General features: G+C 42.5%; 1 protein-coding gene across 3 annotated transcripts; it reads left to right on the top strand.

Annotated features, from left to right (window-relative positions):
- Positions 1–1,761: 1,761 nt before the first annotated feature.
- LOC113986740 (T-cell immunoglobulin and mucin domain-containing protein 4-like) lies at positions 1,762–13,428 on the top strand. 3 transcript variants are annotated; one of them, XM_027718714.2, is made up of 9 exons: positions 1,762–1,906; positions 4,936–5,280; positions 6,420–6,740; positions 7,372–7,461; positions 10,833–10,888; positions 11,052–11,126; positions 11,482–11,563; positions 12,043–12,073; positions 12,770–12,898. In XM_027718714.2, exons 1-9 carry the CDS (start codon positions 1,762–1,764, stop codon positions 12,813–12,815), a joined length of 1,191 nt encoding a protein of 396 aa, XP_027574515.2. In that variant the 3' UTR covers positions 12,816–12,898. The 3 variants fall into 3 exon arrangements, with proteins under 3 accessions (XP_027574515.2, XP_027574516.2, XP_039241203.1); XM_039385269.1 differs by having other exon boundaries at positions 1,820–1,906; positions 6,636–6,740; positions 12,792–13,428; XM_027718715.2 differs by lacking the exon at positions 11,052–11,126 and having other exon boundaries at positions 12,792–13,428.
- The last annotated feature ends 2,491 nt before the right edge of the window (positions 13,429–15,919 follow it).

Genomic DNA, 15,919 nt, shown 5'->3' with positions numbered 1-15,919 from the left:
AGCTGCACAAACTGGCAGCACACTGAGCTGATGAGGCTGACGAGCTGCAAAATGATTTTTTTTTTTTTGAGACAACTCTCTGCCTGTCCTTTTCTGCCTGCAACAAGCCACTAGATAGCAGTACAGAAGCAGAAGGCAAGCCATGTTTTTCTGGTTCTTCCCAGCACACTTGGATTTTGGATGGCCCTTTTCAATGCACTCTGCTGCATTTAGCCCAGTCTTGCTGTAGAAACAAAACTGATCCAATGCCACGTTCGTACTGCTCCTTCCTTAGTTGCCTGGAACACATGATCGATTCTGTTTGGACAACCTCCGTGGAAATTTGTCACTGAATAAAGACCCAAATTTGTCCCCCAGGTGAGATTGAGCTTCTCCCTGCACTGGCATTAGCTGGACATCAGCTCGCAGCCACTGCTTAGTGGTGAGTAACAGGAGAAACAAGGATCGTTGTAGGGGAAAAGTCTCCAGGATATTGGATGCTCCAGGTTTCATTAGTTCTGTTAACAGAACAGCTGGGGCTGTGTGTAAATGACATTGTATGAACTGTATCTGGTAGAATATAGCAAATAAGGTATTTTACTCGTTGCCTTAACTGCTAAAATTTTATTTGATTTTTTCAATGCTAGCAAGCAGAAGAGTGATATTTTCATGGGCTTGACTGTTCATGATAAGCCCAAAATCTCGTTACTAAAGGTGTAATGCCTGGCTAAAAGCCCATCACTTTATTGTTTGAACTTGGAATTGCATTCTTGTTTTACTCCGTGCTATATTTATTTGCACTGAATTTTGACTATCTGAAATTCTTCAATCCTGAACTTAATGTCTTGAATTTTTACTTTAGTGCTAAGCTTGTCCAGAGAAGAACTTCCAGAGAAGTTCTTTATTAAGTGGGCAGAAAGTTAAAAAGCAGCCAGAAAGAGTAGAAAATATTTCTTGAAGATGATGTTGCAAATCTTTGGGAAGGATGTGGTTTTGGCCAAGGAAACATTTGTGAGATTTCCTCCAAGGCTGTCTTTGCAAATAGAAAATAAGAACCTGGGGAAAGAGAGGAGTCTTCAAGCAGAAATCAGAATCAGGGGAAAGGAGGGATTAAATGAATGTAACTGAAGACAAAGTCAGAGGTGGAGACTATGCCAAATGTTTAGGAGTCCAGGAGCACAGAATGTGTTCTTGCTATTCAGCACTGTGCAACAGTAATGAGCCTTAAGAGATCTATGGAATGGCCAGACAAATTCAATATTGAAGTTTCTGGTGGTAGTACCATGCTGAGTGTCTCAGAAGAGGAAGGGAGAATAGGATGACCTGTTCCACTGTTTGACCACCCTCTCGGTAAAGAAATGCTTCCCAATGTCCAGTCTAAACCTCCCCTGATGAGCTTGGAATCATTCCCATGTGTCCTTGACTTGGTACCAGGGAGAAAAGATCAACATTTCCCTGTCCATATCCCCTGCTCAGGAAGCTGCAAAGAGCTGTGAGGTTGCCTCTCAGCCTCCTTTTCTCCAAACTAGACAAATCCAGAGTCCTCAGCTGCTCCTCACAGGATGTGCCTTCCAGCCCTGCCACCTGCTCTGTTGGTCTCCTCTGGGTGCCCTCAAGTACCTGAATGTCCTTCCTAAATTGTGGGGCCCCAAACTGCATACAGTGCTCACACTGAGGCTGCACCAGTGCTGAATACAGCAGGACATCCCCTCTTTTGACCAGTTCCCATCCGGAAGTGTAGGACAGAAACAGTTGCAGTGTGTAAAATCTGGAAATGGAGAAATGAGACTCCAGTGGGGCTCACTCAGCGTCTCTGGGAAGGATAAGATCTACTTTTCTCTTCTTCCACTTGCTGCCCTGGAGTCTCCATCGACTAAAATGACCAATTTTGTGCTGTTTCACTGGATTCTGATACAGATCTTTATAGGTGAGTCTTCACCTGCTTTTTTTGTGCTTGCTAAAAACCAAAAAAGTTTTAAAAATTAAAATCAACAACACTTGTTTTGTGAAAACAAAACATTGAAAAAGACCATAATTGTATACAGAACTTTGAAAGTTTTCTTAATTTACTGAGTTAATACTGGTTGAGGTTTGATTTTTTTCACTTTTTAAAAATGTATGCAGATTCCTCTGTGTATAGGCTTGGTTAGTTTCCTCATTCTCTTCCCTTGCAGAGCTCCTGAAGGATGGGAAGGGTTTTTGTGGCCAGTGAAATGCTTCTTTTCTGTATATCAGTCATATCCTCTGCAATTGCATCAGTATAGAACCTTCGATAAGAAAAGAAAATGATAGGGCAAAGATGCCAAATATCTTCTTCAAAGTAGGAAAATTATTCCAGAAATAGATCAAGGGGAAAAAAATTCTTTTTTCAACCAGCTGTCTTGGCTGGAGGATGTATGTTTTTATCTATCCAATGACTAGTTTGTGGGAGAGAAGACCACTACAATAGCAACTATTGGGGTTACTGCTTAATGCCAACTGTCAATGAGGATGGGTTCAAGAGACACTATGTACAAATATGTGTGTACTTGTAGGATCTGAACAATTGTGAATACCCCTTTCTAATTTGAATGATATATTAAACATCTGGAGCCTGGTTCTCTCTCACTGATGAAGGACTTAGAGCAGGAAACCTCACAGACTTCAGTGGGACCACCCAGGCAGAGCTGATGCTCAAGGTGCTCTGGGTCAAATTTGGAGGCCTGGAGGGTAACTGCCATGGAGAAGGACAGGATTCCTCTCACAGTGAGACTAGGGTGTCACAATAAAACCCTTTCCTTATTTCAGACGCGTTCATTCAGTCCTATTTACTATTTCCTTGGGAAAAGGTGTCTGTGGAAGAGGCTTTAGCTGAGAAGTAAGTTTTTCAATCCTTGCAGAGGTTCATACTGTTGAATCCAGGCTGCTGCAGTACTGAAGCTTTCCACACCAACCTGCAGTGCAGGCAGATGTTGGCAACATTCGCTTCACGGAAATTAAAAGAGGATTTGAAACTGCAAAACCTGTAACTTTCTAGCATAACACTAGTGGGAAACTGCACTGGAGACACTCTGGTGCCTTGTGTCTTCCCTATTCTTCTTTTAATTTATTTACTTAGTTATTTGTTTACTACATCCAGGGCTCTGCTCCTTTCAAAGGGAAGAGCAGGCAAATTTTCATTTGTTAAAGGGCTGCCTAACAAAGCTTCTTTAGTACTGTGCAGAACCAGGGTGAAATAAGAGCAGAAGATGAACCCATTTCTCCTCAAGAAGCAGCAACCTTTATTCTAGCAACAGTTTTAGCTGGTTTTGCATGTATCATTGTTGGGCTGGCTTGAAAATATGTGTTAACTCAGTGACTAACCCCTTGCTCCCATAGAAATACTTTCAAGGTCAAGTGAATGCTTTGTTCTGTGATCGCAGAAAGAGGCTGTTTGCTGTTTTTTTGTAACAAGGCAAACGAACCTCCCTTTTCTAAGGACACTATCTTGCACAGCTTTATCCTGTTTCTGGCATATCCTACCATCATTTCACTGCAAAAACTTCTACCCTTCACACCATATTGCTTGTTGTTTTGTCTACCTCTATTCTTCTAGCGTTTGGAGCTGTGGAAACCTGAACAAGTTGGCTTATCTTGCCAATGGGATAAGCAATAATGAATCTGAAATGTCATCCCAATAACAAGTCATGAGGCAGCCTGCCACAGACTAAAACCTCACCTAGGGAATAGTCCGTTAAAGACAAAACAAAAGAGACATGGACACAGTTGGAAGCATCTGTTTGCTATCTGGGAGTCGTGCCAAGAAGGAAAGGTATTCAAACAGCTGGCAAAATAGAAATGTTTGGCAAACCAGGGCCAAAGCTGGAGACAATAGCAGCACCAGCAACTGTAAGTCCTCTTTGGGGTAAGCAAGCTGGCCATGAAACATCAGATCTGCAGGATGATCCTCTTGCTGAAGCAGAGGACAGGTCTGGTTGCTCCCCAGATCCCTCAATTCCTGCTCCACCATATGTAGAGGATAAAATGGGGACAAAAGGCAAAAAGGTAGGATGACTAATACAGACTAGATGAATGTAAACCAGCAAATATTTATTCCTATATGGGAATCTGTTTTGTAGAGTGCTTTTCATGAAGAAGAAATCTGTTTTAGGGCAATCTGGGAACTGCATAGGCAGCTAAGAGGGAACAATCTATAGCAAAGATTCCAGCCAGGTGCCACGTTGGGAATTGGTTGTTAACACCAACTAAAGCTGGCCATTAAGAGTAAAAGGATAAGAAAAGCATGTATATGCTCTTTTAAACATCAGTGTAACACTGGCAGCTAAAGCTTCTGTGTACACAGTGCTTAGCAAGGTAAGTGGGAGGGTTGGCAGTGCACTTTCTGAGAACAGGTTCACACAGACAGATCCCACTGCTCTGCCAGCTTAATTAGGCCCTAATTTCACACATGAATAGATGTTTTGGACTCTGCTTTTGAGGCTGTCAATGAAAGGCAACTGTGACAGCATTTCTTTTTTGAAGGAGATGATGGTGTGGACTGAGAGAACCAGATGTCTTTCACACCATGTTTCTGAACAACTTTCAAACAGCCTCCTAGGTGAGGAGATGGGATGGGAGCAGAGTTCCCAAAATCCACTTGCCTAGGTCCCGTCTATGCTTGGGCTGCCAGCGACAGACCTCAGCTTCACTCACCACATGCCTGACGCGAGTGATGTGTTTCATGAGCCTCCCTCCAGCAGCTGGCTGGGGCCAGAGCATGGAGCCCTCCAGCAGCAAGCAAAGCCTGTGGGCTCCTGGCTGTCACCTGTAGTGCCCAAGGCCATGATCTGCTACAGGCTCCAGGAGAAGCCTTGGGGGATCAGCAGTGTGGCCTGCCCGCAGGCAGGAGTGTTTCTTCACCTGCCTCATTGTGTTGTGTAGGTTGAGTCACTCACTGGAGACTGACAGCTCTCACCTTTCCTTGTTCTCCCTTGGCAGCACACACGGCATCCCAAACTGTTGTCAGAGCAGTGACAGGGCAGCCTGTCAAGCTGCCTTGTGACTACCAGGTGACTCGGCGTACGGGCATCTCCGATGTGTGCTGGGGCAGAGGCTCCTGCCCAAATTCAAAGTGCAAGAACACCATTTTGGAAACCCATGGAAGTACGGTGAGATCCAGAAAATCTCGGAGATACGACCTCCAGGGCTCTATTTCCACTGGAGATGTGTCTCTCACGATTGGGACGGTGGAGGCAGGAGATGCCGGTGTGTACTGCTGCCGTGTGGAGATCCCGGGATTGTTCAATGACATCAAGAAGAACATACGGCTGGAGGTGGCCAGAGGTGAGTCTGGGGACCCTGGTGATACAGCCAGCAGGGAGAAACCTCTCCCTGGATAGTGAAAATCAGACCTTATGTGTACTTTCGGTGTTTTTTTGGCCAAAAATATTTTTCCTAAATTACATAGTTTTCAAGGGAGATCTGCAGCTAGTTGCCAATTTGAGTCATATTTCATATACGGTTTAGATGAAAAAAAAAAACAACTTTACCCTTTTTTTAAATTTTTTCAAATTAAATATTTTATTTCTCATTCTGTAACTGCATTTGAATTTTTAAAATATGATGGAATTATAAGAGGAACTTATAATTTGAACTGTTCTTGGAATGAAATTCAGTTTTTCATTTGGGTTCCACCCAACACTGCAAAGACTTCTGTTTCATTCATGTCATAAGGAGACCCACTGTGACTACCCACCCTTAAGGGTACTTCCTTCCCCTTAAGGGTGGGTCGTCACACCCACATATTTGGAAATTATGTCTCAGAGTCTTGAAGGATTTCTTCCCCTTCCTACTATTTTTCTGAGCTGCAGGATAAAGCAAGGTCTTACACAGGAAAAAAAAATTATACCCACCCTCCATGCTGCAGAAAGACAATTTTTTGGGGACTTTTACAGAGTGCAATTGGTGAACACAGCAGGTTTGCTTTTCTGTTCTAAGCAATACAACAGGAAAGTGGGTGAAAAGTGCTGCAACTGCATGTCTGTCCCTGAGTTTGATAGCAACAGAATCTGTTAAAAAAAAAGGACTGGTTGTAAAGATTAACAAGAAGCTCATAGCTGAAAAATCAAACTATTTTATTTATTTTATTTTTATGAGGACATTGGAAAGCAAAATCACGAAATTTGCAAGGTTTTGGATTCTACCATGCAAAATTCTGACCCTTCCATTTCTACAAGAGGGTCAAGGGGTGGGTGTTTGAGACCTGCCAAAAAAAAAAAAAAAAGCAGATCTCTAAATCTGTGAAATTCTCTGGTGGGTCATGTCTTCTGCTAATGAAGCTTTCTGAATAATGACTCTTCCACCTCTATTCTCAGTGTCTGAGTAGCTAGGGAATTTTCATTCTTTTCTGGGTTGCTTTCCCTCAGGGTTGGTTGTGACTGCTCTGATCTGGCTTTTCTCTTGTCTGTGTTTTTTCCATGCAGCCCCTCCAGTGACGACAACCACCACGAGAAAGGCTCCCGTTTCCCCCAAAGGTGTTAGAAAAACAACTTTTGCTCCCCAGGCAACCTCTGGTCTTCAGCCAACAGCAGAGACTGCTGTCCTCCTGACAACCACAAGCACCGAGTCTCCAGCTGTAACTACACTGGAGACCGTTGCTCCTCCAACAATTCCTATGACAGAAAATTATACTTTTCCAGTAACCATGGTGACAACCAGTGCTCCCCTGGATTCTTCAGCTATCTCCCATGAAGATGACATGTTTTGTGTCACAGAGCCTGGTCCCCTTCCTGGAAGTACAGAGGGTAATCAACACCAATCTTTTCCTTTTTCTCTATAGCAGAGGTGATCTCTGTGAGCGTGACTGTCACTATAGACACTCTCCAAATACTTATATTTGTACCTGGAAAGTTTTCTCTGAGATACCTGTAGGTATGTCTCAGTGGGTTTAAGGAAACATGGGCCAGGTGTTGTAGGTAATGCTAAACTGGCATGAACAACCAAGATAGCAGAGGATCAGACTTCATTCAGAGGAGTTTTAGCAGCCTAGAGAAATAATGTGACAGAAACTTCATGAAGTGCAACAGAAATAAATGCCAAGTCTGGCTCCTGAGGTGGAGTAAGAGAGATTCACCTAACTATTTTTTTTCTTGATTTGGGAAAGACAATTGAAATGATCTGGTGAAAAGGTTAATTTAGAACATGTTCTGCTTGAGCAATAAAGTCATTGAGAATTCAAAACATGTTAAAATAGAAGGCTGCTTCTATTATTAGTAGTCAGAGTGACCTGTTATCATCCTAACCATTCCTAGGTTGCTACTTTATCCTCATTAGTGACTTCTTTTCCATGGATAGATGACTGCACAATTTTGAATGCCATATGGAGACCCTCCTAATCAGTAATCTTTATAAGCATTACTTTTTACTTTGTTTCAGTGACTACTGAATTCCCAAATATACTCCTGACTGAAGAGGGAAGTACAAGTGCTGACACCTCTGTCATGATGGAAAAGGTGCCAAACGCAGGTGAGTAGGATACATTGCAAGGTCAGAAGTTGCTGGTTCAGAGAAATTAAGAAGTTGGCATAAATAAAAGTATTGATTATTCCTAAGAGTGTACTAAACACATACTGGTAGTTATTCATTGCATCTGGCAGTAAGAAGTATCTGGGGTCCACACAGAAATTGTTTCAAATCAGGATGTAACAACAGCTGAGAAAAACATGGTTTTAAGCCTCCAAAGAAAGTAGATTTTGAGTCACTCACTATTGTTGGGTATCTCAGGTATGAGAGAAGTTAAAAACTGAACTTTTCAGCATCCAAGCTGAATTTTCAGATATCTGATTTGTCATCTCTGTGAGTCCTTTGAGCTTTCCATTTTAAATCCTTCCTGAGTGTTCTGAGCTTTGAACCTCACTGAATATATTCAGCCAGATATGTCTGCAAGCTCAGCTCTCCATGCTCAACACATCTCCTTGGTCGTGATGGAAAGCAGTAGGCAATTACCACAACTATCAATCATGGGAAAAAGAACTGGCACACAAGATCATACATATCTGAGAAATTAATAAACTTACATGAAGTTTGCACTTTATGTCTCTCAGTCAAGTATTCAAGTAGAATGGCACAAGTTATTCAGGTCTGATAGTTTGCTCACCAGATGCCCTCAAATGAGGACCTAAAAAATGAAAACTAAACTTCAAGGATGACACGTTTGGCCTTTCAGTTTCAATAAGTGCCAAGAATCTCTTAATTTTTAAAACCACAGCATTTAGAGTTTTACAGGTCTTCTTTTGTTAGACCTAGAGACTTGCAGCAGAAATAATGTTCTTTAATGCCCCTGGAGAGGGCTCACAGAAGAGACTAAATTGGTCTCCTAAGCATTTGTGAGGGTTTCTCACTCCTGTCTCACTTGTCGTCCTTCTGATATAGGACTGGATAATGCCTGGATTCTGCAATAGTAAATAGGAAGTTTTGCAAAGGGTCTTAGCTCTGGGATTCTTGTGTGCTAGAAAGAGCCACCACAAAAGCAATAACAGCAGAAGATGCACTGAGCTGATGTGAGTCACCTACACCCCCACCCGTGTGAAAACTTGTGTCAAACTGTCACAAGGTGTGAAAATGCTGAGGCACAACTGACTGCTGTCTAGTAAGAGCAATAAGCCAAGTTCAGTTCTTGACTCAGTCTCCTTTCACTCTGTGAAATAATGCACTAAATGGACCAACCTCAGCCTTACTGTAATGTAAGGGAAGGCTAATTTGTTGCTGAACATTATACTGATGTTAGCACGGTGGAAGAGAAACCCATGGTTGAGAGCCCTCCATCTCAAAGCCCAATTCTTGACAGATAGGTTGGGTTAGCAGGGGTGGGATGGTTCCTGCTGATCAGACTCTGATTCAGTTTTTCTTCTGTATTCCCTTGCTTTCCCCCAGCAACAACCCTGCCAGCACCAGCCACACTTCAGTACCTCAAAACCCACTTGAAAGATCAAGACTCAAAGTGAGCAGCAATAGTTGCTCCCATCAGCCAGGCTGCAGCATATTGAGACAAAGTTAAACTTTGACTTTGTGGGGCCCTCATGTCACGTTTGAGATCTGCACTTCTGGTGTATTTGGGGGTAGTTCTGCCAAACTACAGAGCTTCTCTTCTGAGAGAGTGAAGTGTCATAAAACAGGTGTATGACAAAATGCTGTGTTCACATATCCCTGGGATTTTTAGTAGTTCTTAGGGTTTTATTACCTGTGTTTGTTTAGCTCTAGTGCTTATTAGTCATAATCACTTTTCTACTCCAGTGCAAATTTCTAGCTACTCTGGCATGCATATGAGCTACCCATGCCCTGTCCATGTCTTTGATAAAATATGAGCATATGGTATATAGAGACACATCAACATAGCTGTCATAAGAAACTGAAATATTTGGGACAGATTAGGTTAATGACTGGATTACATACTCTGATAAGTTAATAAAAAAGAGCCAATTTTTTTTTTAACTTATAGGATCATATTTTGGAGAGAGACTATTTACAAGAGTACGCAGTGACAGGACAAGGGGGAATAGCTTGCCATTGGTAGAGAGTAGGTTTAGGTAAGATATTAGGAAAAAATTCTTTACCAGGAGAGTGGTGAGTCACCGGAATAGGTTGCCCAGAGAAGTTGTGAATGCTCCATCCCTGGAATTGTTTCAGACCAGGTTGAATGGAGCTCTGAGCAACGTGGTCTAGTGGAAGGTGTCCCTGCCCATGGCAGGGATTTGGAACTAGATGATCTTTAAGATCCTTCCCAACCCAAACCATTCTGACTCTATGACTTGTGACCCCCTGCTCACCCTCAGCTCTGTGTGACGCTGCGGGTGCCTCGTGCGTACAAAGGTTCCTTTGGCTGGGTCTCTGTCACCTCAAGCCTCTGACATAGAGATGCCTTGGCAATGACTCATCTGGTCCCTGGTACATTTTGCTCAGATGGAGACTCCATGGTTGTTCTCTTGTCAAACCTTTGCAAGCACTACTCGTTGCGGTGTTTCTACTCAATGGGGCACGACCTAAGGCATAGGAACTCTCCTGTCATAGGGTATAAGCTGAGGTTTTGTTTCACTAAGCTGAGTGACTCTTCTGTTTTTAAGATGCTGCTTAACACTGGTACTTCAAGTGCTCCAAATACTTAAATACTTCAGCACCTTGCAGCGTGATGTTTATGACGATCCAAAGCTCAAGCCTAGATTAATTTTTATGTCCTTAAATTTACTAGCAAAGGCAATAGATTAGGATCATAGAGTAACAGCAGAAAAATTTGCTGTGAGAGTTCTTGAGCGTTCTTGAAGTTTGTCCCTGTTTCCAAAGTTAAGAAAACTTGAAGTAAATTATTCTGAATAACCCTAGATAGAAAAAAAAAAAAGAAAAAGAAAAAGTGCATCATCTTCATAGAGCTTTCTTATATCTGAATATAAAAATGTTTCCTGTGGTCATGTGGCTTTCAAAACCTGTAATCATCTAAGTCTGACCACAATTAAACTGAGGCAGTTCCTCCACTTAACCATATACCTTTTTTACTACCTCTGCTGTCCATGACATCTTGTCATGTTACAGAAGTGAGAACTCCTTCACAGCAGACAAGTTTCTACCATTTTCTACCATCTTGCTTCATGTGCTGCCCCTGGGAAGCCTCCTCTTTCTTGATGAAGACTGACATTTCCCAATAGCTTCCTCAGCTACTACTTGTGGTGGAAACTGGTTGTTCTCTTTCGGTGCAAGGTGCTTTGTTTCTCCTACTCGGGGTCAGATTTTACCCTCCTCATTCCCTGAGAGTTCATCACTCCTTGACTGAAGCAGTGACAGCCACAGTAGCCCTCACTCCTTCAGGTGACTGTGCCAGTAACAATTTCAATCTCTTTCATTTTCAGGGATTTCAGCAAATTCAGATGTCAAGGCTGAGCAACATGATGATAGTGGAGATAAGGTAAAACTTCCTGTAAGCTTCAAGAGTGTTTGAGTAGAAATCAGAAGGACAGCAGGACATGATAATGATTTTTAATGTATTCATACTAAAGGGGACAGCTTTTGCAAACAGTAGCTTGAACTTTTGTTTAGAAGCCCAGGAACCATCTGTTCATTTTTTCCAGTGGATAGAGCCAAAGCCTGTGAGCATCCCATCTGGCTTGGACACTTCAGAAAAAACTCATCCCCCTGACACCCCGGTAAGAGAGGCAGAGGATGCAAAAGGCAATTTAGGAGGGTGTTACACTTCCCTGTGTCTAATTAAGAGGAGGATGAGGGTGAATAAGCTCCTACTTTAGACACATTATTAAGAAGTGCATGTTAAGTGGGATGAATCCAGCTTCAATATTTCAGAAGAAGATTTATTTGATACTGAACAGGTTGTTTATCATGATCAACTTGATGTGTCTTCTCTGCTTTGTACTGACAAGCTCAGAAAAGCCCAATGCAGATAGTTCAGTGCTCTAAGCCAGTAGCACAACCCCCTCCTGTGTGAGTAGCTCTGAAGTAAACAGGCTCCTAAAGCCTTTTCAGTTTTTCTCTTCTCCCTTCCAGTTTCCCAGCTCTGTCATTCTCATTGCCTGTGTCACAGCGGGGGCCATTCTTTTCGTGTTGATGTTCTCACTGTTTTGGAAACGTAAGTATCCTTAAGCACATAATTGACAAATGATTCTAACACTGGCCAGATGCACATGTCCCTCTGTGTCTCTGGTTAATCTTCTGGGAACTCTGCCATGGCCCTTGTGACAGTGCTCTGTTCGTTTCTTGGGCGTTGCTGTCCTTACTCCAGCACTGTGTCACCACAAGGAGACCAGGGAGCATGGTTTGGTGGGGATGAAGCAGGAGAAGGCCTGTGCAAAGAACTTTTTCACTCACTTGTGGCAGGTCTGGCTCATCTTGTTGGCTCTTTCTTTATAGCTTATTCATCCCATAGTTTCCTGGAATTGCTCCTGAAAGACATTGGTGTAACCGAAATCAGAATGAGAACCTTTCTTTCCTGCTTAGCCCACAGAAATTTTGCAACTTGCTATCATTGCTTTTGAACTCATTTGACAGATACATTAGAATTATAGATTTTGTTTTGCCGTTGTGACGTTAATATTATTTTGCTTCTAGGTAAACACGTAAAGAAACTTATAATAAAAAGGTAATCCATTTTGTAATTTCCTATTAAAAGTTCCAGTGTAATTTTTCTTAGAGACAGGAAGGTATTGGCCAGTGATTGTAATGGGTGTAGTATTGGCTTGGGGTGCTGACTACAGGAAGCTTCAGATAATTTCACTGCAGAAGATCAAAGAGTGTTTCCTGGATACTGCTTTTCTGTACCACTAGAGAACTTAAGCAGCTGGTACTTACTGTGTACTGACCTCAGCTTAAGGAAGTACCTCATCTGCTTTATTTTTGATCTAATACTAGGGAACTGAATACCTGTGCAGGTGTAACTGATCAGTTCATGTCTTCTGGCTTATCTTGAAAAAAAGGATTTTCTGTGGACAAACCACAGTGTTGTCAGTAAAATATCATCCCTTTTTCAAAGACCAATAATGTTTCAATGGTAGATGGTCCCTCACTGCATACTCCACCTCGGAGATAGGCATTGGGGGCCAAGGAGAGACTTTTCTGAATCCCATGGTGGTTACCCCACAGTCATTGTGAGATCTGAACAGGCCTTTCCTATCCATTGCAAGCAAGGTAAATATTTCTCTGATGTAAAAAGTGGGTGTTGCTCCATTTCATTTAGTGGACTCAGTAGCTTCAGGTTTCTGTTTCAATGGGAATTTGCTGATGTTACAAATCAGAAAGGATACTCTGAAAGAACAAAATCCTTTTGCTCCATCCATAGTGATCTGTGCTTCTCACTGCAGTGTTGGACCTCCAGAAGAGCGTGAGAAAGTTTTCAGTGGTGCCGAAGGAGAAAACAGCATTTTTTCCCTGTGAAGACCTCGTACATTATCTGTAGATGCTGTGGAAAATAAAAAGGGCCTGTTTCATGCTGCACTAAGAGATGCTTATGAGTCTCCAAAATATCAATGGGTGTAAACCACAGGCCAGAGCTTCAACTACAAAAATTTAAAATCTTCATGCAAATTATACCATATCACCCTTAACACTCATTGCATAAAGAAGCTTATTTGAGAAGGGGCTTTATGCATTATTCATGGATGCTTCTGGTATCTGCCTTCTTACTAACACCATGTTGCGCAATTGAATTTATTTTTCTCCATTTTTGCTAATGCTCTTCTTTGAATACAACTTATACTGTGAGGAAGAGAAAAGATATTACATGGAAGGCTGCCTATCTTCAAATTGCCAAAAGGAAAGAAAAAAATCAGAAACTATAGTTCTTATTGCTTTCATGTAATCAACAGAAAAATTAGCTACAAGAATGCTGTGAGTTTAAATCAAAAATGCAGACTACTTAAGAGGTACCAATAGTGCCTGTGATTCAGCATGTTTGAATGACCCTTGGAGATTATGTTAATAAACTTTTAATTTACCACTGGCAATTGTATTTTTATGCCACATCCTAAGGTATGTGAACAGGAGTTAGTTATTCCCCAGGTGTTGAAATGACTGGTGTGCCATCTCAGCTCTCCAAAGAACTACTGCAGCATTCCCAGAGGTGGGAAAATGCCCAGAAGACCAACCTGGAGGCTACCCTGCTCCCACAAGCCCTCATACCACTCATTCCTATATCCGTTAGTGAGGAGGGACTGGCCTTGGAGGCTGGGGGGATCCCCTGTGGGATATGCTCCAGAGTTTTTGTGTGTCTCACTGGAGCCCTCACCGATTCTGCTGCAGTGACTGTGGGAATGGCATGGGAGAAGGTTCAAATCCATGACACTGTTTGTTACCTCTGTTGCCTGGAGTTCACCAGGGCCAGCTATGGCACTTCTGGGCAGCAACAACTTGAAGTAAGAGCACACTGTAGGAATAGCATTTGGTCAGAGGGAAACGTGTGGCAGCTCTGGACTTCCCCACCAGTCATGCTCAGGGCTGTGGTGAGACTTTTGGATCCTCCAGCATCCTCTCACGGGCTGTAAGTTGGGGGAGGTTCCTCTTTGGGGTCCCTCTTGGTCTCGTCTGGGTTCAGCACCCTGGTCTAGTGGTGTTGTGGGAGGCAGAGGAGAGTCCCCAGACAGTGGATGTGGCTCCAGGCTGGGTTTGCTCAGCTGAGCCCTGTGACTGTCACACTGATCACTGCCCCAACACACAGCACATGCTGAGCCTGGGGCCTGGCTCCTGGCACTTCTAGGCAGGAATCCCACACAAATCTGAAAGGAATAAAAGGAAAAAAAATCCCAAACGGTTTTGACGTACTCCTTTGAAAAACCCAAACTTTAATTGTTGCCTTTTTTACCTGTCCAATGAAACCTGCTAATTAAGGCAGCAACAGCTCCGTTGCTGCTCCAATTGGCAGAGCTGGGCCAATCCTTTTGCTCTTATTAATTAGCTCTTCACTAATGACTTCTTTACAGCAGAGCTGGCTCTCACTTGGGAAGGTTCCAGCATATTTGCTGCGGTGCTGGCTGGACTTGAAGGCTCTGCTTTTGGGGAGCTGCACAAAGGGAAGAAGAGATGGGAGCCAACAAAGTGAGTTTGATCTGATCAGCCATGTGGAAATGCAGCCCAGAGATGCTGTAGCAATGCTGTAAGTTCAACCTATGTTGCTGAGTGTTTTTATTTATCTTTTATCCGCCCCAATTACTGAGGCAGAGGTTTAGGTTTAGAGTGGCAATTGGAAGCAAGGAATCTGGGAGGGTTACATCTAAATGAAAATACACTGAAGTTATTTGTGAGGAACTGACTCTGGCTGTCAGTATGTTCAGGGAAAGGTTAAAGGGAGCCTTTTAAAATGTAGCTGGAGGAAACAGAAATGCTGCTTTCCAAAAGCAACAGAAGCCCCAGAATACAGTCTTTGGGTCCAGTGGAAAAAAACTAGATGAAAGCAGCACATATTTAGAGAGAAAAGGCTGTTGGAGAGGATGTCATTGGCATCTGGAAATGCTGGCCTTTATTTTTTAAAGACTTTTACCTTGGAAGGCAAAGAAATGCACTTGAGTAAAGATAAAGCACTGTAGCCAAGAAAACCTTCTGTTAACAGATTAAAACAATACACAGGGCAAAGGAGCAAAGTTGTTTGCTTTAAAACTGTCATGCATTTCCCCAAAACTCCAGTGCCCCCACCACCTTTCAAACTTCTAAGCACCAAGACTTGAAATTGCTCAGGTTTGAGGCCTCTCCTCAGCACTCCAAGCTGCTGGAGTTATCTCAGCATTTATGGACTTGCACTGGGAGCCTGTGGCAGAACAAAGTAGGTTTTAATTTTTTCAGAGTCCATGTCAAACCTAAATGGTGTTGTATCTGGGGAGTCTGGCTCAGCTCCATGGAGCAAGGCAGTTAATTAATGAAAGATTTAGCTTTTGGTCCAAGTAATAATTTTTACTGGCCCCCAATACTTTATGGACAATTGTCTGTATCAAAATGACCGATTAAACAGGGTAAAGGAGGTCTGACGTGAGGAGATAATGACTGAACTACCCGATTAGTGTGGAGGAGGTACAGAAAAGCAATTAAAAAGGGAGAGTTGAATATTTTGGGATATGGGATTGACTAATGAGAAAACAGGAGGAAATACTGAAAATAAAAAAAAAAAGGCAAGTGCTGAGTTAGGAATACAAATCCTTTAAAGAGAAACCAGAGGAATGAATTAAATATCATTTTGAGATTAATAAGAGACCTCTCTTAATAGACTTCATTGGAGCTGACTGTTCTGGCAGTCCCTTTCCATCTCAGCAGCACATTTCATTATGTTTCTAGGTTTGTTTCTTAGCCTTAATGTGCTTTTCTAGGCATTTTTTAAGGTTAATATAAATAAATCTCTTGGTTCCAAAGGTGAAATGTAATTGGGGCTTAAGAAAGAGCAAGCAGAAGGGAAGAATGTGGCTGAGTACATAGGAAATTAGAAATAAGAATAAATAGCATCATGGGA

This window comes from Pipra filicauda, unplaced genomic scaffold (assembly GCF_003945595.2).
Source record: "Pipra filicauda isolate LSUMZ 115617 unplaced genomic scaffold, ASM394559v2 scaffold3_size10097308_pilon, whole genome shotgun sequence".
NCBI lineage: Eukaryota > Metazoa > Chordata > Aves > Passeriformes > Pipridae > Pipra > Pipra filicauda.
Note: the sequence above shows the minus strand (reverse complement) of the source record. Positions and strands in the feature narration are given on the sequence as shown.

Bases quoted from the DNA above. Each gene is read 5' to 3' on its own strand.
- LOC113986740 (XM_027718714.2), top strand. From the start codon at position 1,762: ATGAGACTCCAGTGGGGCTCACTCAGCGTCTCTGGGAAGGATAAGATC. The intron at 6,741-7,371 runs GTAATCAACACC...ACTTTGTTTCAG, and splicing joins CCTTCCTGGAAGTACAGAGG to TGACTACTGAATTCCCAAAT. The intron at 12,074-12,769 runs GTAATCCATTTT...CTCCATCCATAG, and splicing joins AAGAAACTTATAATAAAAAG to TGATCTGTGCTTCTCACTGC.